General features: G+C 58.1%; 2 protein-coding genes across 4 annotated transcripts; both read right to left on the reverse strand.

Annotated features, from left to right (window-relative positions):
• Window positions 1–1,373: 1,373 nt before the first annotated feature.
• Window positions 1,374–5,984, reverse strand: MRPL38 (mitochondrial ribosomal protein L38). The gene is made up of 9 exons (XM_075441204.1): window positions 5,896–5,984; window positions 5,506–5,685; window positions 4,795–4,923; window positions 4,501–4,709; window positions 4,051–4,123; window positions 3,441–3,486; window positions 2,908–3,066; window positions 2,378–2,514; window positions 1,374–2,000 (listed from the first exon to the last, which is right to left on the reverse strand). The coding sequence occupies exons 1-9, from the start codon at window positions 5,960–5,962 to the stop codon at window positions 1,864–1,866; spliced, it is 1,137 nt and encodes a 378-aa protein (XP_075297319.1). The 5' UTR covers window positions 5,963–5,984; the 3' UTR covers window positions 1,374–1,863.
• Window positions 5,985–6,418: 434 nt separating this feature from the next.
• FBF1 (Fas binding factor 1) lies at window positions 6,419–23,153 on the reverse strand. Of its 3 annotated transcripts, none has more exons than XM_075440963.1 (32): window positions 23,070–23,153; window positions 22,183–22,291; window positions 21,822–21,849; window positions 21,079–21,120; window positions 20,658–20,748; window positions 20,203–20,263; window positions 19,616–19,666; window positions 19,332–19,476; window positions 18,686–18,766; window positions 17,796–17,915; window positions 16,755–16,908; window positions 16,396–16,529; window positions 15,866–15,968; window positions 15,321–15,716; window positions 15,035–15,121; window positions 14,573–14,650; window positions 14,193–14,287; window positions 13,500–13,558; window positions 12,701–12,745; window positions 12,475–12,609; window positions 12,172–12,272; window positions 11,515–11,721; window positions 10,899–11,006; window positions 10,450–10,589; window positions 10,037–10,155; window positions 9,783–9,905; window positions 9,191–9,376; window positions 8,278–8,451; window positions 7,958–8,095; window positions 7,719–7,851; window positions 7,219–7,343; window positions 6,419–6,623 (listed from the first exon to the last, which is right to left on the reverse strand). In XM_075440963.1, the coding sequence occupies exons 2-32, from the start codon at window positions 22,183–22,185 to the stop codon at window positions 6,540–6,542; spliced, it is 3,546 nt and encodes a 1,181-aa protein (XP_075297078.1). In that variant the 5' UTR covers window positions 22,186–22,291; window positions 23,070–23,153; the 3' UTR covers window positions 6,419–6,539. The 3 variants fall into 3 exon arrangements, with proteins under 3 accessions (XP_075297078.1, XP_075297079.1, XP_075297080.1); XM_075440964.1 differs by lacking the exon at window positions 23,070–23,153 and adding an exon at window positions 22,625–22,648; XM_075440965.1 differs by lacking the exon at window positions 15,035–15,121.
• Window positions 23,154–23,431: the final 278 nt, after the last annotated feature.

A 23,431-nucleotide genomic window follows, 5' to 3' on the forward strand; every position in this document is an offset into this window, starting at 1 on the left:
ACACACGCCAGCAGCCGGCCAGGGCCACATCCCACCCTTGCATCTTGCCATTTTAAACCACAGCTCCCGCTGCCTGCACATGGCCTCGTGCACACCCACCACTGCTTTTCCTACGAAGTTCCTCGCAGCGCCCGCGCACATCAGCGCTCCAAAACGCAAGACGTCATCCGGGCAGGTGGAGTCTTCTGCCCGGAGGAGACAGCGGTGCCTGTGCACGGCTTACCTTCGCCTTGCCTTCAAACAGCTCTGTTTCAGGAGAAAAAGCTGCCAGCCTTCCAGTCCAAACCTTATCTCCTCACCCTCACAGACGCGCTGTCGCTGGCACACAGTCCCAGGCAGCTGCCCAGGATGGCCGCGGTTTGCAGCGGTTCTGCAGCCTCCCCACGCCGTACGGCTTCGCTTTCACCCACACAGGCAAGGCCGAGCAGCCAGGAGGTCCGCGCGGCAGCCGGGGAGCTCGCCGGTGGGCTGCAGGATCAGAGCGGTTTCTCTATCACAGGCAGGCTCAGAGCCACCCCCCAGCCCACCCCTGGACTCAGGAGGTGACCCGGGATCTGTCACAACTCCCTGCACACCCCAGCAAAGCTCCAGCCCCCAAAACATTTCTTTGGGCTGAATCTGCAAACACTGACCAAACATTCAAAGCTCAGAGAGGGGCATAACGAGACCTGGAACCGCAGGGCACCTGCACTCCCACTGCAGTCACCGCAGCAGCTGATTCACCCTGGCTGAACCCAGACCACAGAACACCTCGGGGTGGGAGTACAGGGAGCTCAGGCGTCGCTGGTAACGGCCCCAGGCAACGGCAGTGGGGAGGCATCTCAGCACAGTCTCAGTTGTTTCCTGGAGGGTCTTATTTCCTGAGGAAGGGGGAAACCTCACAAAAAAAAACTTACTGGGAACGGGCACCTGCAATGGCAGGAACATGTTGGTATTTGGGGGTTTAAACATGTGAAGGGGGGATGCACAGAGCACCCTGCAGAGCAGAGCAGCAAGCAGAGCCTCTCCGCAGCTTGACCGGCAGCAGCAGAGTGCCAGGCCACCGGCGCACATCTGCCCAACCCCGGCGGCTCTGCAGCTCTGGTTTTCCTCCACACCAGGTACGTGCTAACGGGGAGCGAGGGGCAGGAGCCTGAGCTCCTGAGCTCCACGTCCTTGGGCAGCCTTTGGGAGAAGGCAGCTCCACAGACGTTGGCCCTGTGCAGGTTTACCACCCGCGTAGCTGCGCTCTTCCCATCCGAAGACATCCAAGAGGGGAGAGACCTCAGGCAGGGGAAGGGCTGCCCTTCCGCCCCGCACCCTGCTGAGCTCCCCAGCTCCGCGCCAGCTGGCTGGGACACCAAGCTCTTCCCCAGAAAGACAGCTCTGCCAGCACTGCTCAGAGTGTGTTTAATCAGACTCATCACTTTAAGAGGACTGCACAAATGAAAGCCGACACAGTCCTGAACCGCAGCGCTGTACGAGGAAATCCAGGCTGGCCTGGCTCCGTTTGTTCCATAAACCAGCAAAAAGAGAACGTGATCCTTTGAGAGAAACAAGGCAGGGCATCTCCGGGGACTCTACCCTGCCACCGTCACTCCTCAGCTCTGCTACAGAATCAGTAGCAAGATTTCAGCCTGGCCACGGATTTGCTTTCATCTATGAACGTCCTCTTTCAGCAGCCTTCTGACCGCACAGCTGCCGGCACTGCGAATGCCTGCTGCCCCCAGCCAAGGGGAACTGGGACCGAGACTCCGTCGTCTCCCTCCCGAGGCGCAGGCAGCTCTCAGCTGCACAGCTGGGTGAGCACAGGGAAGCCGGCAGCCCCCCCGGCACAGCTGGCACCCCGGCGTACACCGGAGCGCCTCGAAGGAGGCCGGGCCCCTAGTAAATGCCGTAGGTGGGCTCCTCGCTGTCTCGGTATCTGTCCAGGTACCTCAGAGGCTGGTGGCGTGGGAACTTCAACTGCGGAGGGTGGTAAACGGGCGGCCGCACGAATTCAAACACGGGCTCCCTCATGTCTGTGAAGGGGCGATACAGAACGTTAGCAAGGGGGCTCAGGTGCAAGCCCCAGGCCCTCCCTCCACCTGCAAGGGCCTCCCAGCGCACAGGGGACCAGGGCTGGTCAAGCACGCCCTGGTGAAGGCTCTCAGCGTTGTTTTAAAATGCTCGTTCAAAACAGCCTTTCAGAGGTTGTGTGCTCCGACTGCCGTCAGTTCGGTGAAGGACGGCTCAGGAAGCACCAGCCTGTGCTGTACCAGATCCAAGACAAGTGCTGGGACCAAGCAAGCACCTCCAGCCACAGCTCGCTCACTGGCCCCGTGTGTTACCCGCAGGGCCACGTCCCAGCCCACACACGCACGGCCCCCCCAGCAGCCCTGCACGGTGCAGTTCTTACTGAGAAGCTGATGGAAGACCCAAGTAACGGAGCTGTCCCACTGACACTGGAAGAACGCCAGCCCTGCCGGGGTCATTGCATCCTCGTGCTTTCTGTAGAAGTCAAACGTGCTGAAGGTTCGCATCTTGAGGCTGTGGCTGGAAAGAAGACACAAGCACCAGAGGCGAGGTGAATCTCTTTTACTGCAGCACCCTGGTAGGCAACTACTTCCCCACATCACCCCAGAGTCTGTAAAACAGAGGTGGAAAAGGAAGTCACAAAATCTCCCATCTTCTCCAGCTCTGCGCACACTTCTGCCCCGGGCAGGGCAAACCACTCTCTTAACAGCCTGGTTTCAAGCAAGAGGACTTTGCAGTGGCTGCAGGGCCGGGATTGTGGATTCAGGCAACACACAAACTCAAAGCAGCCCTGAACAACGCTGCAGGTTAAAAGGAACTGCTCTCTTACAGCAGTAAGAAGCTTGTGATCACAACAAGCACTAACAGCCAAGCCAAGTGAACGTGAAGATGCCCAGTGAGAGCCTGAATTACCACGGCATCGGCCGAACATCCTCGCTGAAATCTATGGGGCAGTCTTGCTTGAAGAGGAGGAAGACGAAGCGATGGTAGCCAGTCCCCATGGCAGGGAAGGGGGGCAAGTAATGGCAGATCTCCTCACCCGACTTGATGTCGCTGCCTGGGATGTTCGTCCTGAGCACAAAAGAAGTTTACTTCACTATATATCCACTCATTTCCCTGCACTAGGACCAGCGGATTCACCCAGGATTGCAAATCACTCTGTGCTATGTTTTGACGTGAGTTATGCCCTTTTGACAAGTGAACAGATAGCAGAGGCTGCTTTCACTGGAAGAAAAATCACAGCCAGTGATCTGAGTGCCAAACAGGAGCAACACCTGAAGCACTGTGTCTTTAGCAGGACCCAGGGCACAGGGTAAGGCAGCTAACGGCAGCGGCACCGGAGAAAGCCACGGAGCTGCCTTAGCGAGCGCTTGCTCCTGAGCTCTGCCTGCTCGGCCCGGGCTTCCCCTGAGCTAAGAGCGTGCGGCTCTGGCCGCAGTACTCACACCAGCCAGTGCAGGTACTCCGAGTCCGTGTCTCTTAAGTGTCCATCTGAAACGCACACAACAGAGAAAGGCGACTTAGGGACACCCCGGCGCTTGCACCAACCCCAAAACAAAATCGCCCGGACCCGCTCTGAACGGAGAGAGCAGCTTAAGACCCCCCAGCATTCCTCTCCTAGCAGAAAACTCATTCGTATAGGATTGAGCTTAAAATGAGGAGCAAAGAACTGTACAGATATAATTCCAAGATTAAGCAGACTTCTAGGTCAGCTGCTTCACTTCACTGTGCCTTGGTTTCTCAGGGCGAACAGCGTCAGCTAACCTGCCTCCCAGGCAGACTGCCAAGGGGGAGAGGAGTCTGGGGGCAAACAGAAGACAGGAGTCAGGGAACTGTTTCCTCTACACTGACACACGTCCTCTTGTGTCACTGTCCCATCTCTCAACTGCTAGAGATGTGGGGAGGCTACAATCTTTCCTGCACATGTAATATGTCCCTGCTTAGCTTATATCACATCATCTCTGGCTGTGCAGCCAAAAGAAACAGGAGCTAACCAAAAGCAGAGTGAAACAACCCAGTTTAAACATGCGTTTTTTTAAAGAACTTGCTACTTACCTGGATTTGTGAGCAACAAAGTCCACAGGGAGCCTTCATCTGCCTCGTATGACACTGCAGGGGCACGGGAAGCCTAAAGCAGCAACACAAAGAGAAAGTAAATCACTTGAACAGCAGGTTCCATCAAGACCAGATCATGATTCCAAGGCACAGAATGTGAACTTGTCACAGGCATGGCCACGGCACACTGCAGACCGGGCATAGCCATGCCATCAAGTAATGCAGCTCTACCCGGAGAGCTCCCCCAGAGTGCTCGTAAACACGAGCCTGCCGACAGACAACGATCCTGTGGCAAAGCTCCGTCCTTATCACATCCAAGAAACACATTTCCTTCACCCCAGACCCTTGGAAAAGAAATCTCCCAGAATGAATAATGCTCGTGAGCAGCATCCGACAGAAACCCCCAGGCTTCCCACGGGGTCGAGGCTGTTCCCAGCTCCCCTCACGCACCTCTGACGGAGTCACCATGTTCCCATAGTAGACCGGCACGAGGTACTCATCTTCTTGGCTGTACTCCACCCTCAGGGCAACCCAGGGGGTGAACGTGGCCCCCTTGAACAAGTCACGAAATATCCCACAGTGCTCTGCCACGCGCTGCTTGTGGAACGGGCCGCTGGTCTTCTCCCACTCAGCTCGGACTTCATCGAGGGGGATCAGCACTGCAAGGAGAGAGAAACGCTGCAGGAGGCAGCTGGGCACCCAGAGCGGCCGGGCAGGGCGGGAGGGAGGTGGCGAGGCACAGACCAGTCCGGAGCCGCGCTGCTCTTTCCATCTCGGCATTCTGGCGGTTCTCCCTCAGGACCTTTCTCCTTTCCTTGATTTGCTTTGCCTGCAGCAGCTTTGCACGTGGCAGGCTGATGTTGGTCTTCGGCTCTTCAGAGAAGAGTGAAAAAAAATCACGTACGTGAAAAACGTGAATACCCAAAACACCCAAACACAGAACCCCTACAAAATGTTAGAGCGCTTGTGAAAGAGATGCAAACTTCAAGACATCAGAGACTCGATCCTACCGCCTCCCCTCTGCACCTCCACGCTTCTGCTCCCTCCTCCTCCCCAAGGCACTGCTCTCCCCGGCCCGCAGGTTTGCCCGCTGCTGAGCAGGGCTGGTCCCTGTCACGGCTCAGCGCGGCAGCGGCCAAACCGCACCATCTGTTGTGGGCCTAAAGCTCCGGTTCCTGCTCTGCTTTCTCCAACACTACCGGGGTCCCAAGGAATCACTTCTTCACCCTGCTCCGCGTCTCTCGGCAGGTCCTGACCGGCCAGAAAGCCGCCATCCGTTTCCCCTGGAGGCGTTTGCGCTCTGCAAACTCCTGCCCTGGAGAAGGGCCAACCCCGTGCCAAAGCACCGCGCCAGCTCTCTACGGGGCGGGTCTGGGGGCAAACCCGAGGCCCCACGACGGCTTCCCCTGACCTTCAGCAGCCAGAGCGCGCGGGCGCGGCTCCTCCGGCGGGTACCTGCCCGGGGCCTGGTGTGCTGCCGGTACGTCTTCCACCACCGCGGCTTCCTGCTCTCCTCCTCCGCCAGCCTGAAGTACCGGGTGAAGCTGCGGTATTTTTCCAGCGCTTCCAAGTTGCTGACATCAATATCCTCGTTGGGCATCGGGCCCAGCGGGGCTGCCCGCTTGCAGAGCGCAGCTGGAAGCCGAAAGAGCTCCCGGTTTATACGGAGAGCGGCAATGGAGGCTGAGAGGGCCCGGGGCGGGCGGTGCGCGGTCCCGGGCCGGGGCCACCCCCTCCAGGCACGCCTGGGGAACCCTCCCTGCCCCCCGAAAGGCTCCCGCCGCCCACCCGTGGGGAACCGGGGCGCCCACCCGTGGGGAACCGGGGCGCCCACCCGTGTCTCACCGGCCGTGCCGAAGGCCCGCCCGCCCCGGAGGCCGCACCCCGCCGCTCTCAGCAAGGGCGCCGCCATGATGCGCGCCGCCCGCAGAGAAAGGCCCCCGTTACCATAGCGACGGAGGCTGCGCCGCGCAGGGTCTGGCCTGAAAGGCCCCCCGGTGCCATGGCAACGGGGCTGCCTCGCGCAGTGCCTGACTGGAAACGTCCCCACGGCCCCGCCGGGACGGGCTGCCCCAGCCCATCTCCGCCGTCGCCCCTCTGTCCCCAGCGCAGAGCCCGCTGCGGGGAGCGGAGCGGCCCCGCCGTCACCCCGGGACAGCAGGGACGGGAGGGGAGGCGAAGCCCAGCACAACAGCCAGGTTCCTTCAGAAAAAGGGCCGGAAAGGAAAAGCTGGCGCTGGGGAACGTCGGCGCCTTGCCCAGCCTCGGGACGGACAGACTGACAGACAGACAGACTGCGGCTGCACGGCCCCCGGGGAGAGGTTTCATGCTCCTCAGGGACCGTTTTCAAAGAGAACGCAGTTTCACCTGAGAACGAGGAGTGTTTATTGTTTGTTTCCCTGCCCGCCGTCCCCATGCGGAGTTGCCCAGCAGCCTCCTGCGAGGACGGACACAGCCGTCCCCGGGGAGCACGCGCAGAGGCCACCTCCTCAGTCTGACAGAGATGAGGTGGTGTAGGACGCTTTCTTCAGGGTCTCCAGGAAGAACTGCTCCTCCTCTAAGAAATCGTGGTCCTGAGAAGAGAGGAAGGATGGATGGGATGGACACCAGAGTGCCACAGAAACGGGGTGGCTGTCCCGGGTGTCGCTCACGAGCGAGGGAGGCACCCCAGGCCCTCCTTCAGGCAGTGAGCAGCGGGCAGGTACCCATCCGTGGTACCCCTGAGGCGTATGGGCTCCCCCCAAGACCATAACCTCACACTCCGCACGAGACCCACAGAGGAGGCCTCAAAGAGCGTCCCCACCTGGGAAAAAACGCAGCAGGGAAGCGGGGGGCTGATAGGAAAGGCAGGGGACATCACAAAGCCAGGGTCAACACCCACCCAGGGATGGGGTGAGGAGCGGGACAACCCCACCGAGCCAAGGACGACGTCCATCTCAAATTGGACATCGCGCCAACCTGAGACAAGCTGGCAGGATCCACCCTTCCTTGCTTCTGGTGCCACTCCCCTTGGTGCCCGTGGTTTCTGCGAGCCCTCCCAGCCCAGCCCAGCAGCTCAGCAGTGATCTCAGGAGACATCCCACCCTGGGGCTATCAGGCTTTGCCCAGCCCTGCTCCCACCCAGCTAGGCTGAAGCCCCTTCCAGCCCCGCTCTCCCCACCGCCTCACCTGCTGAGCCCTGTGCTTCAGCAGCAGCAGCTTGGCGTAGAGCTCGGAGGGACCGGCCATGGCCAGGGTTTCCCTGCTACCCCCCAGGCTGTGCTGAGGGAGCACCCTGATGGGAGGTGGAAAGCCTGGAATGAGAGCCCGAGTGTGGGGTGCTGCCACCACCAGAGAAGTCCAGACGGAGACAACAGAGCATCCCGTTTTCTGCTGCCTCCCTGTCCCTGCAGCAGGGCCCTCCCCAGCCTCCTGGTGCAAATGGGCTTTAACCCACCCACCTCTCCCTTCCTGCGCCCTCTGCCCTCTCCTGGCACTGCCCTGGCTCAGAGCGCTTCGCTGAGCTCCTTCAGAGGATGAGGAGGCCAACACCAACTCACATCTGAGGTTTATGTACAGGGGAACTATAACAGCTGCCAGGAACATCCCAAACCTCCTGAGAAGTGGAATACAAGCACAGCTGCCCCTCAGCATGTCCCTTCCCACCCGCAGCACGCAGGAAGCCTTACACAGCGCACTGGAGAGGCCTTTCGTAGGGGCACCGAGGTCCTGGTCTGCGGTCAGCAGCATCATGGGGTTGCTGGGCAGCTCCTCACGTAGCTGTTGGAGCTGTCTCCTCTGGTGAGCCATGCTCAGCCACTCCTGCCCCGTCCCCAGGAAAAAGAGAGAGAGAGAAGCTGTTGGCAAATGTTCAAAGTCCTTGGCACAGCAGCTGCAGACCGAGAAGGGAAGACGAGGGGGTATTTGCCTGGTGCAGACGCTGTTCCTGCTGCTTCAGCTGCTCCAGGTGCTGCTGCAGGACCTGCAGCCTGGTCTGGTGCTCAGACTCCACCCGGCACGCCTCCTGCAGGGCTCGCTCCCCTTCCTCGTACTTCTGGGACGAGAGCTGCAAGGCAGAGCGGCCGGGGAGGCTGGGGACAGGGACCCTTGCTGCCCTGCGGCAGGGCTCCTTCGTGCATCCCCTTATTCCCCTCCCGGGACAGGGTGAGGATGCAAGACTTCGGGAGGGGCGTGAAACCCCAGCTTTGCTGCCTGCCCGTGTGATTGCAGCGCAGATGCTCTGCCTACCTTGGTCAAGCTTTTAATCTCCTCCTCCCGCTGCTGGACGCGCAGTGCAGCCCTGTTCACCGCCTTCTCCATCCTCAGCTCCTGCCAGGCCTTGTCCAGCAGCTCCCTGTCCCTTGCCAGCTGCTCCTCCTTGGCTTTCAGCTCACGGTCCCAGATCTTCAGCTCTGCCTGCTCCTAGGATGGGCACAGGGAAAACCAATGTGTTACCTGCCCTGTCCTGGACACCACCTCATGTCTTCCCAAGAGATGGGAGAGATCTGCCCCCGCTGAGCTCCTCCTGTGTTCCCATTTGGGGTGCAGAGCAACACCACCAGGTACTCAAGCAGTGCCCTCATCCACCCACCCTTGGAGAGCAGAGCTGGGATTGTGCAGACACACACACACACTCTTTCCCCAGAAAGGATGGAGCCCCTCACCATCTTACACAGCCTAAAATATGCTCAAGGCACAGCACGTTCTCACCAGTGGAAATACCCAGCCTGAATGGTTATCTTCCACCCTGGTAGCCCTTAAAAATGCAGCTCTGCTGCCCTGTCTGTGCCAGATACCCCCTCTGGACAGCCCTGGGGGGAGCAGAACTGGCTCCAGACACATCCCCAGGAACGGGGAGGTTTGCCTAACCCACCACAGGGGTTTCCTCTCACCGGACTTGTAACAGAGGTGGCTGCGCCTGGTCTGGCTGCCCAAACTCCTCACAGGCCAAGGGGAGAGGCAGAGTGGACTGATGCTTCAGTCAACATCTGCAACAGGCTGGTGGAGGCTGTTGCTGGAACAGCCTGATTCTCGCCACACCAAGTGACATCTCTCTCTCAAACACTTCAGGCAGCTCTGAACATCTCCCCTGCAGGCAGGACCCATCTGTGAGCCTGCCAGGCAGCGCTGGAGGCCACGGGAAGGGGCTCCGCTCCCCTACCTTGGCCAGGCTCATGATGGTGCCCTCCCTCTTGGAGTCCATCTGCAGGGCTCGGTCCATGTCACGCTCCATCCGCTCTTTGCTCAGCTGCTGCTGGGTGTGAAATTCAGCCCACTCGGCCGCCAGCTTCTGCCGCTCCTCTGAGCACTTCCGCATCACCGACTTCTGCTCCTCCAGCAAAGCGCTCTGGAGAGCATTGCAAGAGAGGGAGAGAGAAACCACTAAGTCTCATTCGCCGTAGGATTTGTCTCCTTTAACCCATCTCTGCCACTAAACCCAACGCAAAATCTAGTGGCTGGTTCAAGCCCGTGGCAGGTGGTGGGAATCCTGCATGGAAAGCTCTGACCCCACGCTCCTCGGGGAACCAGCGTGCATCATGCACGCACACGGCAGCTTCTCGCATCCATGTGCCAGAGGGTTGGTCTGACTGCGATTCACCATGCAAGCGTGCAGGGGATTGAGGTGGCAGAGGAAGGATGCTGCAGCCCAGCACCCAGCACCCAGCTCCTTCCTCTACCACACACCGCAGTGCAACCCCAGTCAGACTCACAGGACACGCGAAAAGCACCTGGAGATGTCTGCCCCACCTCACCTTCGCCCTCTCCAGCTCTGCTCGCTCCATGGAGAGCTGCTGGGTCATGACTCGCCGCTGCTCCTCCAGTGAGTGCTGCAGTGATTCCACTTTAGACTGCTCTGCTGTCGCCCTCCATCGCTCCTGGGTCCAGACACAGAGGAGAGACAGATGGTAGTCACAGGCTCCAGGCCATGGACCTCCAGTGGGCAAGTCACACGCCCCATACCCAGGCAGGAGGGCTGACCCGGGCAGAGGACACACAGCGGTCTCACCTGCTCCAGCAGCCGAGTCTGCTCGCACAGCCTGGCCTCCATTTTGGCAATCACCTCCTGGAGTCGACTCCGCTCCTCCTCCATGTCCCTCTGCTGCTGCGACAGCCTGTCCTGGAGCACTGGGGAGAGGCAGCAGCAGGCCCATCAGCACCATGAGGGGGGAAATCCCCTCTGTCCACACCATATTCAGGAATAGCTGCATGTGTTTGTGCTCATCACCTTCTGCACATCCCCAGGGCGTCAATTTGTAAGAGAGAGACCCCGAGATGTCCAGTGACCAAGGCAGGCAGGGCTTTGCCAGCCTGGGCCCCCAGCCTCTGGCTGACTTGGAGCCCAGCTTTCTGTTTCCTGGGTGTCCCCAGCCCCGGCGGGGACCCCGCAGCCGTCTCGGTGCAGAGGAATGGCAGACATACCCTTGAGCTGCTTGTCCTGCTGCCGTGCGCCCATGGCCAGCTCCTGGGAGGTAGTGTGGTGCCTGGCTTCTACCTTGTGCGAGAGGTCGTGCAGGTCGCTGGAGAACTTCTCCATCTGCTCGATGATGCCATTCAGAGACCTGTGAAGAGGAGCGAGGGGAGGACCACCCCTGTGGTTCATGTCACGGCGATGGAGAGGAGGATGTGTGGTGGGCTGAAGGCCAGGCAGCCCTGCCCCGAACCTCTCTGGGTCACGGCAGAGCAGTAGGAAGGTGTAGTTGCTGCTTAGGGGAGTGCTGACAGATATTAAACAGCTCAGCCTCCCTGGAGGCAGCGGGTGGGAGAGGCGATGGCCCCTGTTCCTCCTGTGGTCCGAGGCTGGTTCCCCATCAGACAGGGAACACCATGGCCAGGGACCAATGTGGAGATACGATACTGGCTGTTAGTACCTGGTGTGTGACGTGGCGCTGGTCACTGCATCAATCTCCTGGTCTTTCAGCCGCTTCAGCCGCTGGAGCTGCTCTTCGTGGTCTTTGCGCATCTCCTGGACAGACGCCCTGTGGGACACGGGGGAAGGAGGCCCCCAACCACTGTTACAAACTGGTGCTCCCCTCAACGGGCACTGTAGAAGAGGCTTGGTCGTGGGGCTGAGAACCATGTCCCAGGAGCTGAGCTAGCACGGTGGTCCGTCACAGGGCATCCCACTGACAGGCATCCACGTTTGGGATGGACCCCATTTGGGGGTTACAGGCTTCTCTAGCCACAACTGATTTCTTATTGACCCAAACTAGGTGGACATCAGTGACTCACTGACCTGAATAAAAGTGATCTGGGGGAGATAAAACACTGGGTTCAGCATCTTTCAAAACACAAAGCGTTCACTCTGAAATGATGTCTCCAGCCAGATGTCCCTGTGTCCACCTACAAACCGAATCCCTATTCCAAAAGCCACTGAGCTGCCCACAACCCAGTGCTTCTGGAGTCCGACTCCTCCTTTCGCTGTGTCCTCATTCCCTGGTTCCTTTGCCAAAATAGGGGAACTCGCCCCACGTGTGCCGCTCTCACCTCTGCAGCTCTCGCAGCCGCTCCAGCTCCAGCGCGTTCTGCTGCTCCAGCACGGCCAGGTGCTGCTGGTGCTGTGCCCGCAGCTCTGCCCGCGCCTGCTCCGCGTCCTGGCTCTGCGACAGCAGCTGAGCTGCCAGCTGCTCCGTCTCCCGCCGCAGCCGCTCCTCCCGCTGCCCGTAGGTCTCCTCCACCACCCTCACCCGGCTCCTGCCCGGAGAGGTCACAGTAAGGAAGAAACATTGCTTTCATGGCAATACCCAACACTCTCCACCCACAGTGCACACAGGGATTTAGGAGCAGATCGGTGTCGCTGTGTGCGTGGGGAAACAGAGGCACGGGGTGCTTTGCTCTGTGGAGTCTGAGCCATGAACCCTCCTGCCACTGCCCGGCATGGTGCCCTGGCTGGGGTCACGCTGGCAAGGGGACTGACCCCTCCTCCTTGTCACCTGTGGGATGGCGTTGGGGAGAGTGGACCCTCACCTTGGCTCACCCGTAGGCTCCTCTCTGTCCCCACCAGGTCCACATCAACAAGGCTCTGTGCCTGCCCGGCCCAGGGATGGATTTAGGAAGCACCCCAGAATCCCACCCCAGGGGCGATGGACAGGGCTGTAGGCAAGGACGTGACACTGGAGGGGAGAACATGCGAGAGCCTGGTACCTGTGGGCGGTCTCAAGGAGAGCCAGGTCCTCCTGGTGCTGCTGCTGGAGACTCTCCAGCAGCCGTTTGTGCTGCGTCCGCTCCAGCTCCAGCGTCTGGACCTGCCAGGCACCCGGAGAGAAGGTCCTTGTGCTGCCCCGAGGCCAGAGCTCCCACAGCAGCACTTGGTAGCAGCAGACATCTCTGGACAAGGAGGTTTCTCCTCTCTCCCCTGTCACCCTTATGCTATTTGGAGCAGACATGGCCCCTCCTCCTCCCCCTGCGTTACCCGTGGTCCTCCACCCAGCAGGTAATGGGGCTCACCTGGCTCTCCAGCTCTGCCACACGGGCCTGGGCACTGAGCAGTGCTGCCCGACAGCCTGTCGCATCCTCATAGAGTGGGGCTGCGGGAGCCCCCAGCCTCCTGTCATGCAGCAAAGCTAGGGCTGGGGACTCTGCCTACGGAGATGAACAGAGAAGATTGAGGCCCCTCAGGATCAGTGGCTTTGTGGTGCGGCCATCAGCCCCCAAAGGCAGGCACACGGCTCACCTGCAGCTGTGAGGCAGCCTGGAGATGTACTCCGGGTGTGGCAACCTGTGGAGACACAGGGACATTCTCAGGGAGGGAAAGCCCTGGTGAGAACATCTTCTAGCCTGGGAACAGCAGTCCATGCCCACCCTCTCGCGGTCCCTCCTCTGCCCTTCTCCAGCCCAACCCTGTAGCTGGCCTAGCTTCTTTCTCACCAGGTGATACTCAGCAGCCCCCACCCCAGACACAAGCACACTGAGCTCTTCCTACTCTGAGGACACACTCAAGGATAAGATGGTGAGTCCTCTGGGGGACAGCGTGTGTCCTGCCACAACGGCAGGGCGAGGAGGCCCAGCTACATGAGAAATGGAGGCTTCAAAGACTAAGCAAGAGCTGCCCCTCTGTCAGAGGCTCGGATTCCCCTTCAGTTGTCTAGAAACAATTTCAGAGCATCTTCACCACCGTACTGGGGAAAACCAGCTGAAGAAAAAGTCCTTTATCAACTGGAGCCTCTGTTGTCTAATTAATATAATATATATATGCCTGGGGTACTGTGTAAACGCTGCTCAGGCAATGCAGGGTTGTAAACACGCACAATTTACAAAGCATCCGTACCACACCTGCTTTGGCCTGATAAACACAACTTGTGGCATCTCGGGACTCTCCATGAACATGGGCTCCCAGAGACGCAAAGCGGGGCCCATCCTCCCTCCTGCCGAGGCAGCACGGACAGAGCTTATGCCAGCAAGTCGACACGGGAGGGCTGGTAATCACCACCCCGACCTCGCATCTCCTGGGGACGTGGGAGCAGCAGACCTACCTGAGCGAGCGGGGCAGGGCCCTGCGTCTCCTGCTCTCCTGGGAATGAGGCCGTGGGGACTGAAAATTGAACAAATCCATGATTCAGACACGGCACTGGGAACCATTCCCTCCCAGAAGGACAAGGGCCTGGGTCTCCTGGCCAGAGTGAGAAGGGTCCTGTTCTGTGCCCGTACCTGCACCCTGACCCCACCCCATGCACAATGGTGGGAGTCTGCTCTGCAAAGCAATCCTGGGGACAAAGCACGGCTCCTCCTCCATCCCCATCACCTAGGGAGGCAGCTGGGTCCCCCAAAATGCTTTCAATGGCCTCTGAGCCGGTGCACAGCCTCAGCCCAGGGCAGGATGGGGTCTTCTAGCACACAGCACGAGTGGGACGAGTGTGGGTGCAACAGGAAGGGAGAGAGCAGGGACAGCAAGACACCCACCCATTGCTCAGAGAGACCAAGTCCCTTGCAGCCCTCTGAAACCCCAAAGGCAGCACTGCGGAGCTCAGTGCGCCCCAGCACGCTGTCCCCACCGCGCCATGAGATGGGGATGGTGGGATCCTGCAGCTTGCTCCAACAATGGCCAGTCAAAGCCTGGGCAGCATTCACACAGCCAAGGGTGATGCTGTGGCTCCTGCCTTTTTCTAAGGACAGAGGGACCCTCCCTGCATACCACCACCCAAATCATACAACCACAAAAAACACACCCAGGGCGCTGGCATCTCTGGAGGAATCGCCCTTGGCAGCCTCCGATGGGTGAGCTGAGCCTTGTTTCGCGGTGCTGAGCCAGGGGACCGGCTGCCTGCGTGGGCACAGAGAGACGAGTGATACAACAGCAGCATCACAGCTCCAGGAAAGGCACACAGACTTACCCTGCTTGGCAATTCTTTAAAGTTTGGCTGTTCCACTGTGAGCAAACAGGCCAGAGCCTGATGACCCTTCAGGGCTGCCTTCCCTCCCAGTTACAGAGGTCCCAGAGCAAAGCGATCACTGCTGGCTACCAGCTCTCCCCACTCTCACCCACGCAGCTGCCTTCTGCAGGAAATCTCACCCACGGAGGATGACTGAAAGGCAAACGAGGCCTTACCTGGAGCCATCCGCGCTCGCTGCCTTGTCCTGCAGGGCAGCTGCCTGCTGCGGTGTCCCTGTGGAGGCGGCTGGCTGGCTGCAAGCAAAAAGCATCCTATGTGCAAGAGCCAAGAGGTGACAACAGACAAGATCCTTTCCCCCAACGCCAGTTACTGCCTCGCAGGTGAAAGCCTCTGTCCTGCTCAGCTGTGGCAGGATTCAGCCTTTTGGCTACAGAGGGAGCAAAGACACCCCAAAACCTCTGTCACTGGTGTTCCTCCTTGCTGCATCCACCCCCTCCCCCTGGTCAGCAGCAGCCCCAGCTATCACACCCCTGCCCACGACACATGGTTGTTTGTCTGCAGCTCGCTCCTGAGGCCCATTCGAATGGCACAAGTTTGAACCTGTGCCTGTGTAAACCTAAACTGGAGGAGATAGTTTGCCTGGGACTAAGAGGAGTGAAGGAGAACGAAGGCAGGACCTAGGAGCATGTGGGGAGCCCCCGGGGACGTGCTGATCCACAACAGCCATGTGGGACCCTGGGCAGTGTGTGCCATCTTGGCCGCAACTGGAAGGAGAACGCAGAGGTGTGATGGGACTGTGGGCTGGATCAGTGAGAGAAAAAAACATGTTATTACCCTAACCTGAGACAAGAGAGTGCTTAAAATTAATTCCTTAAACCTGAGCTGAGGGTTTCTGAGAGGTCCTGCTGGAGCAGCTACACGTGGAGCAGACAGGAGTGCTGTGGCCATCAGCCATGCCTTTACCTGACGGGAGAGCAGGGATCCAGCCCTTCACGTGGGGCCTCTGAGGGCTTGGCACTTCTCTCGTGGGCCTTTGCCTGTGCTTGGGCTTTCTTGCGAGACAAGGCAGCGCTCAGCCAGTTCTCCTCCTCCTCCACCGGGCCGGGTTGAGCTGCTGCCTCTTCTGCAGCCGGGAGCTGGCTGGCGGGGCCAGGCTGCCCCGCTGCAGCAGGGCTGGGGTAGATCACCGCAGGACCGGCCTTCACTGGAGACAGCGGCTCCAAATCCATAAAATCCTCATCTTTCAAACCCAGCCAGTCACCTCCAGCCCTGCTGCCCCGCACGAGGCTCTGGTTGGCTGGAGGAAGAGGTTTGGAGCGTGGGTCTGGTTTTGGTTCATTGCTGTTCTCGGCTGAAAACCTGCGGTAAGGAGAAGCAGTCACATACCTGCCTGCAAGAGGTCTCTGGGGACCCTGCCTGCGAGGAGACCCTGCCTGCGAGGGGTCTGCAGGGACCCTGCCTAAAAGGGGACCCTGCCTGGAGCAACAGACGCACACAGAGCACCATACCTCACCGACTGCCTTCTCGACGGCCGGCCCTCGGGCGTGGAGGCCACTGTGGGCTGGTATGCTCCAAACACAAAATCCTCCTCATCCCGACTCTCTTCCTTCTCTGTTGAGACCAGCAGCCTTGAGTTAGAGGCCAGAGAAGCAGCCAGCTGCAGACACCAGCCCTCCTCCTCCCCTGCACTTCCCACTGGGATCATTGCCTCTGGGAAAACACAGCTGGAAACATCTTCCCTGGAAACCCACGACCAACGTGCCTCCTCAGTGTGGCTGGGAAAAGCATTTTTGTTGGGAATCAGCTCACATCCAAAGGCAACTGAGTTACAGCTACTGTGCAAATGCTCCCTGGCTGGGCAGAGGGCAGAGTACACCACTTTTGCATTAGCCACCTTACCCCCTGTGCTGACCGAGAGCCCACAAGCAACCCTACAGAAAGAGTATTTTCCCTGTCAGGGCATTAGACACCAACCTCACTCTCCCAAGCCAATGCTGTCACCTCTGCAGACCATCCCAGCGTCCCCCACTGTACTCACCTGGTTGTTTCTGGTGCTTCTTATCCAGTTTGAACTCTGTGCGCTCTCCCACTCCTGGCTGTTCCAGGGATTTCATTACAGAGCCTCGTCCCAGCAACTCGTCAAGCTTGGAGCGGGCTGGCCGGAGCTCCTCTCTGTTGGGGACATATTGGCAGATGGGTTTCTCCAAGAGGCAGGGCTGTTCCTCGTCACACAGCCTTGTCAGGGTGCTCTGGCTCTTCTCTGTGAAATGAGGCTGCTCTTGCCCCTTTCTGGGACCCACTGCAAAAGCTCCACCATCCTCCTCCCACCATGGTGGCACCATCTCAATGCAAAAACCATCCCCTGCTTTACTCCCACTGCCTCTTCATTGCCCTTACTCTTCTGCCTTCTTTCCTGGCTTCTCATCTCCTTTCGGGTCATCACCAAATCCCAGTGCATCCATCAGGTCATCACCATCGTCTTCAAACCTGAGCTCCTCCCTCCTTCGGAGCGGGGCCACGGTGTGCAGGGGCGTCTGGGGTGGGGGTGGCTCTGTGGATGGGATCACACACAGTAGGAGGTTTGATCAGGGCTTTTTTTTTTTCTTTTTAAACAACAAGAGATTACAGCAGCCCTGCCTGCACTTCTTTCCTCAGGACCATTTACAATGCCACTTTTAAACAGCTCTTTTCAGTGACCAAATCCCACAGCAAGTGACAAAGTGGCAATGCACTACTGCCTGGTCTGTGGCCATGCATCCACTGACGGGACATTGCTGGGTGTCACCAACACCGGGGTTTCCAGCTCTGCCTAACACCAGGAGCTTTTTTAGCTTTGCAAGCTTCCAACCCAATAATTCCTGCCCTCCTTCCCCGAAAAGTCCCTGCTCCACCACTGCACCTTAGTCCTTGCCCTAGCCCACCAGCTGCCACTTGTGTCCAGAGTGGATTTATGGGGATGAAAGATGATTTCAGGGGACTATCAGCCCCATTAGCATCCCTGCTGCAGGAACAAGAGGGATGGGTGCCTGTAACACGGCCACAGTGCAGATGGATGCAACCCAGAGGTGCCCCAACTGGGCTTACGGCGTGGACCAGTGACGCTCTCGAGCCACCCCAACCCTGACCCAGAAAGCTTCTTCTCATGTGGCAACGTGCAGAACAGGCTGGATGAGATCAAAAGTGAGATCTGAGCCTCCATTCCCAGAAAGGAAAGGTCAGTTCTGCAACCTGTGGCACACTGGAAATATCAAGCACTCAATGATCTGTGTCACAATTAACCAATTGTCGCATTACCAAGTTGCTTTATAAATGACCATACTGGTTAATAAGAGATGGTATGAGGTAGCTTTCATTTTAATCAGCTTGGACCTCACACAAACGAATCCAGGCTGCCGATTCATTTAATACAAAGAGGATGCATCGAGCAGCCCTGCTTACCTTTCTCTTTGCTCCATTCTGCTTTTTTCTCAGAGCTGCTTTTAGTGCCTGCTGGAGCTGGCTTCTTGGGAGCATCCTGCTCCTCATCAGATAAAAGCCCTGCTAAAGGATCATCTAAATCTGGGAATTACCCCGTAGGGGCAGGAAAGGAGAATAATAATTAAAAACAAAACAAAACAAAACAACAAATCCAACAGTATTTAGAGAACAGTTCCGTGCTAAGCCAAGCACTACTTCCCACTGTGTGCAGGTGGAGACAGGAGGCCACATCCACCCTAAGCCAGGAACACAGGTGCTGCAGGGACCTGGGACACCCCAGGACCTCCGTGAACTTCAAACACTCAATAGTTACATTTCTGTTTGTTTTTTTTCCAGATTTTCTTTCTCCTAGAAGAAAACTCAAAATCTGTGTGCTTTACTGCTTGAACACTGTTTAGGCACTGAAAAAGGGGAGAAGAAAGCCCACCTAAAGCCCATTAGTGATCTTAATGGTTAAAGGACAGGCTTTGACAATGAGGCCTCAGCTGTGCCAGGAAAGAAGCCTCCATTTTGGAAGGTGGACAGAATCCTCCCCCCCCCCTCCCCCCAAGGGCTCTCAAGTGTTACAGTCAGTCATTAAAAAACAAAGCACACGTGAAAATGCAAATGCCCTCAGGAATCGTCTCCCAGCCCCGTCTAGGGGAGGGCCTCAAACACTGAGCTGTTTTTTTTTTCCTTTGGTCACCTCTAAGGGATTAGATTTGCACTGGCACCGTAGGGGTGAAGGACTCTGTATCTCATTAACCAGCCAAGCCTTTGGTTAACAGCAGAGGCAAGCACGGGCAAAGAGCAAGGACAGAGTCCTCAGCTGCCACCACGGATCTACGTGCTGAAGTGAAGCAAGATCCTACCTTCAAAGTTAAATTTCTTGTACTGTCGGGGAGCACGGGGGGAAGAAAGTGCCTTCTTTTCCATCGCAGGTACAGACTCTCCTGGAAGGAGAGGCCACAGCTTTCAGAGACAAGGTGCTGCAGAGGTGCCCCTCTCTCACCCTGGAGGAAGATCACTCTTCTAATGTCAGCACCCTACAAGCACATGTTGTGACACAAAGCCACCCTGCAGCCGCACTAGGTGGGAACCTCTCTGGAGAAGCCTCCTTGCAAGCAGAGGAGACAAGGGCCTGGGGAAAAGCAGGGCACTTTGGGGACTGGCATATCCTAAATGCAAGCCCTCTGGCTCTCCTTCCCCGCAGATCAGGCAGATCCCACTAGAAACATGTTGCCCTGCATCAGAGAACGGCCAAGCAGTGTTTGGTGGGAGGCGGCAGCGTGGCTGTTGTGGCTGCTGATGTTAGTGATATTATCACAGCACGACAAGAGGTCGGGCCAGGGATGTCCCAAGGGACAACACAAGGTTAGAATAACACCCTGTGTCTGTGACAGCACCAAAAGGAACAGGATTTTAGGGAACAAATCCAATTCTCTTCCCTATCCTGGATGAAAATACCCCCTACTCGTTTGCAATAATATGAAAAGAAGAGCAGAATCTCCTTTTTACCCTTCTCAGGAGCTAGCAGCTTCCCTGCAGTTTTTACTGCTCCTCCCAAGGAGTCACATTTCCCAGGACCTTTCACAGTTGTCTTCCCTGGCCCAGAACTGGGTTTCGGTATTCCCAGGAGATCAGCCTCCATGTCATCCATGTCCTGGAAAGCAAGAGGATGAGGATGGGTGCAGGGTGAGCACTGCTAACGCCCCAGCACCGCTTCTCCCTTTGGAGGCTGGTGCTGGAGGCCATGGCTGCAGCGCGTGTGGGGCTCAGACGGAGGGTGTTTACACACTTGCCTTCAGGGTCTGCAGCAGAGCTTGCGGGTCTCCATCAGAGGCACTGGATCCCTGCATGCCAAGCAGAGCAGAGATCAGACAGATGAACAGACTTCGGAAACTCCTCACCCCTTCCTCCCACGCTCCAGGCCCTGGTTTTCCTGATTTTATGGGATAGAAGAATACATGCCCAACTCCTCCTGCTGTCCTCCTCCCTGGAAACCCCCTGGGCGTCAAACCCTTTACTGAGATCCTGCTGCCCCTGGGAAGAAGTGTCAAGAACACCCAAAGCCATTGCTTTGTGTTAAGGTCCTTCCTATGACACTATACTTGAAGCGCACCCAGGAAGGCTGGGCTGCAGTAGTACATCTCCCCTGGCCCTGCTCCATCTCATCCAGGGCACGTGGAAGCCCTTCTCCCAGCATCCACCCACTCCCCTGTCCCGTCTTCCCCACCCCACAGCGATGCTGGAGAGGGTCTACCTCTTCAGCCAGACTTCACGGTTCACCCCTGACAGCCCCGAGCTGACTCGCATGGGATGACACCGGGGGCTCAGCTCAGCCCCAGCCCTCAGAACACCCAAGCTCCCCCCTGAAATGTGGGCTCACCTCTGCAGCTTCAGCGTCCTCCGCAGGGAGTTTGCTGAAGAAGTCATCCTCCAGAAAGGACCTGTGACACAGGCCCGGGGGTTAGCAGCACCACACATGAGCTTGGCAAGGGTGGAGTGAGACGCAGCAGTGGGAGGAGGAGGAGAGCACACAGGCACACCGTGGCAGCCATATCGTGCAACAGAAAATAAGGCTAAAATAGCACTGGGATAAAAGACAGTAGTGCTAGGACTGCTGTATTTAAGCAGGCAACTGTTGTAAGGGAGATTTACAGGGCTAGGGGCACCCAGCTCTTGCTGGAAAGCTTCAGTCCCCAGTTCCCAAAGGCACTTCCCAGGCAATCACTACTGGGGCAGGGACTGAGGCGGAGAAGCCAAGGACGGGGCAGATCAGAAGGACCTGGGGAGCACAGAGAGATCTCCGAGTGCGAGAGGCTGTATCTGCAAGGCACTCACTTCTTGCTGGCCTGCGAGCTGGTGCCCTGGGCTCTCCTACTGCTGCCCGTGGCCGGCAGGGAAGCTCTGGCAGATTTAACAGCGGTTTCATCTGGACACAAGACAGGGAGAGATTAGGATGATGGACACGGCATATTCCTGGCCTAGGCACTCCAAAGGAGGATTTGCTGTCTCCTCATTGGTCAAAGAGGCTTTTAATCAGAGGTGAACTATACTTTGCTTCCCCAAGCCCATGTCCATCCTATTCAGTGGCCTCTGACTGAGGAAAGCCTGCTCTGCCCTCTGCTCCCTGCTTCATCCCCCCTCACAACTGGAGCCCCCTCAGAGATCCATGGCTGTTGCACCAGCACCTCCTGCTCCCAGGAGCAGAGTAAGAGTATAAGGATGCTGCCCTTCCAGCTGCAAAGAAGGTTCATTTTACCATCATATCCCAGGAGGTCACCAAGCACATCATCGACAGAGTCTGAAAAGAGATAAAGTAAAGGTATTGAGGCAGGTGAGCTCCCCAGGCAGGTGCAGAAAAGCTCCCAATTTCAATATGGCTTGCTCTTTTGAAATGCCACAAGAATAATAGTTTGGTCTCAAGCACCAGCAGCGTAAGACCCTCCTTGCCGGTCTAGAGAGAGCTGCCAGGGACAGAACTTGATCCAGTATTTTGTGGGTAAAAGATTTGGCTTTGCTTAGCCAGAAACAGGATTTCCCTATCAAGTGAGCCAGGCACTTTCCATTCAGTTAGTCCCTGGCCGCAAGCAGCACTTCATCTGTGAGCTCTCACCCCACAACGTCTCAGAGCCCCTGGGCAACCCCAAAAGCACTGCTTCAGTATCAGGGGCTGCAGGAGGCCTCCAAACAAGCAGTTAAGGAGTAGCTGAGGGGAAGAACTGAAATAAATGCATACATTCTTGCTTAGATTTGGGAAAGCCCACAAGAAAGCAATATAAAACCCCAGTAAGCAAATCCATTTGATGTGAGGGGCAGGAGAATATCTCTGGTTCGGGAATGACACCATGCACTCAAATGCACCTTTCAGGTAAGGATCATGAACACTTCAGTAGCCAGGACTGCCCCCTGATCCCAACAGCCCCTCTCCTCCGTCCCACGCATTCCAGCAAATCAAAGCACCTATGGAAAGTGAAAGGAAAGCAGACGAGTGTGTGTACGTACCTCTTAAACTTCTCCTGGGTTTTGTAGCCTACAAAGAAAGACAGATTCCCTCATTAGAAAACAAAGCAAGTCTGACCTGGACTTTCTCAAAATGGTAAAGCCAGAGGACAGTTTCTCCAGACAATCCCATAAGCAACCGCAAAGCCCTCCTCCTGCCCACGCTGTTTGGGAAACGGCACGTGAAACACAGGGGTACTGCAGACACATGTACAGCTTCTGAGACACCAGCGAGCGCAGCCCCTCCTGACCACCAGCTAGGCCGAACCCTCCAGCCCTCGGGATCACTGCTGCCTTCAAATGGAGGTGCCAGAGCTTCAAACTGGGATTTCACAGGCCTGACGTAGTACCGTGTCACACTCACCATCGCGGGATCCCAGCCTTCCCTTGCTCCAGCAAGTCCATTTACAGATTCTTCTGCTCTTCAGCTCCACGTTGCAGGGGGATCTAACACCGTTGGTCCAACCTCCTGCCTGCAGGGAGAGGGGGATTTCCTGACGTGCTGTTAAACAAACTCCCCTCGCCTGCTTGGGGCCCCCACACAGCCCACTGGGCTGGCTGCGTGCCGCCCAGACCTCTCCAAGCTGCTCTAAACAGGGCTCAGTCTGAGTCTTAAAAACAACCCCCCGTTCCCCAGAACAGTCTTGGGCTTCTGCAGCAGCTTCTGTGGGGAACATCACACCGACACCAAGGAATCAGAGAATCACACAGAATGACAGAATGGTGGGGGTTGGCAGGGCCCTCTGTGGGTCACCCAGTCCAACCCCCTGCCCAAGCAGGGTCACCCAGAGCAGGCTGCACAGGACCTTGTCCAGGCGGGGCTGGAATATCTCCAGAGAAGGAGACTCCACAACCTCCCCTGCAAAATCACCCGAAAGGGAGCAAATACCGCTCGCCCCGCCCCACGCATGCTGGCCCAAGCCGAGAGCCCAAAGCCTGGCGGGCACCCGTGGGGGCTGAGGAGGGGGCAGCGGGGAAGGAAACCTCCTCTCATCGGCCCGGAGCACCCAGGGGAGCTCAAACGGTTACTGCCGCGGGGCTCAGGCAGAAAACGAAGCGGTGCCGGAGGCGAGGGGTGCGCGCACCTCTCGGGGCGGGAGCAGCACGGAAGGAGCCCGCCGCTTAACCCCCGCATCCCACTGCCATGGCACCCGGAGCCCTCCTGACCCACAGCATCCCGGGCCAGCGCGACCGGTGTCCCGGGCCCCGCGCCCGCACCATCCCACTCCCGGGGCCCGCAGCCTCCCGTACCTGCAGCGCCGCAAGCCCCTGCCCGCAGCAGGCCGCGGGTAGGCCGCAAGGCCCGGCTCCCCCCGGCCCAGGCAGGCCCTGTCCCGCGCGGGGCGATGGGAAATGTAGTCCCCAGCTGCAGCCGGGCCCGGAGGCTCCGCTCCCCCCGGAGCTTCCAGGAGATGCTGGGGCGGTGCGAGGGGCCCGAGGGCTGCAACGACCCCCGCCCCGGGGAGGAGGGGCCATGGGCAGCAGCGGGGTTGACCCCTGCCCCGCGGGGCCTCGGGAGGCTCCCAAGGACACCCCGGGGACGTCGTCCCTTCCGAGACAGCAGCTGGCTTTGGCACGAATTTATCAGCTCCGCTGCACTTTAGAGGCCTGTC

The sequence above is a fragment of the Opisthocomus hoazin genome, chromosome 21 (assembly GCF_030867145.1).
Source record: "Opisthocomus hoazin isolate bOpiHoa1 chromosome 21, bOpiHoa1.hap1, whole genome shotgun sequence".
In the NCBI taxonomy this organism is placed as follows: domain Eukaryota; kingdom Metazoa; phylum Chordata; class Aves; order Opisthocomiformes; family Opisthocomidae; genus Opisthocomus; species Opisthocomus hoazin.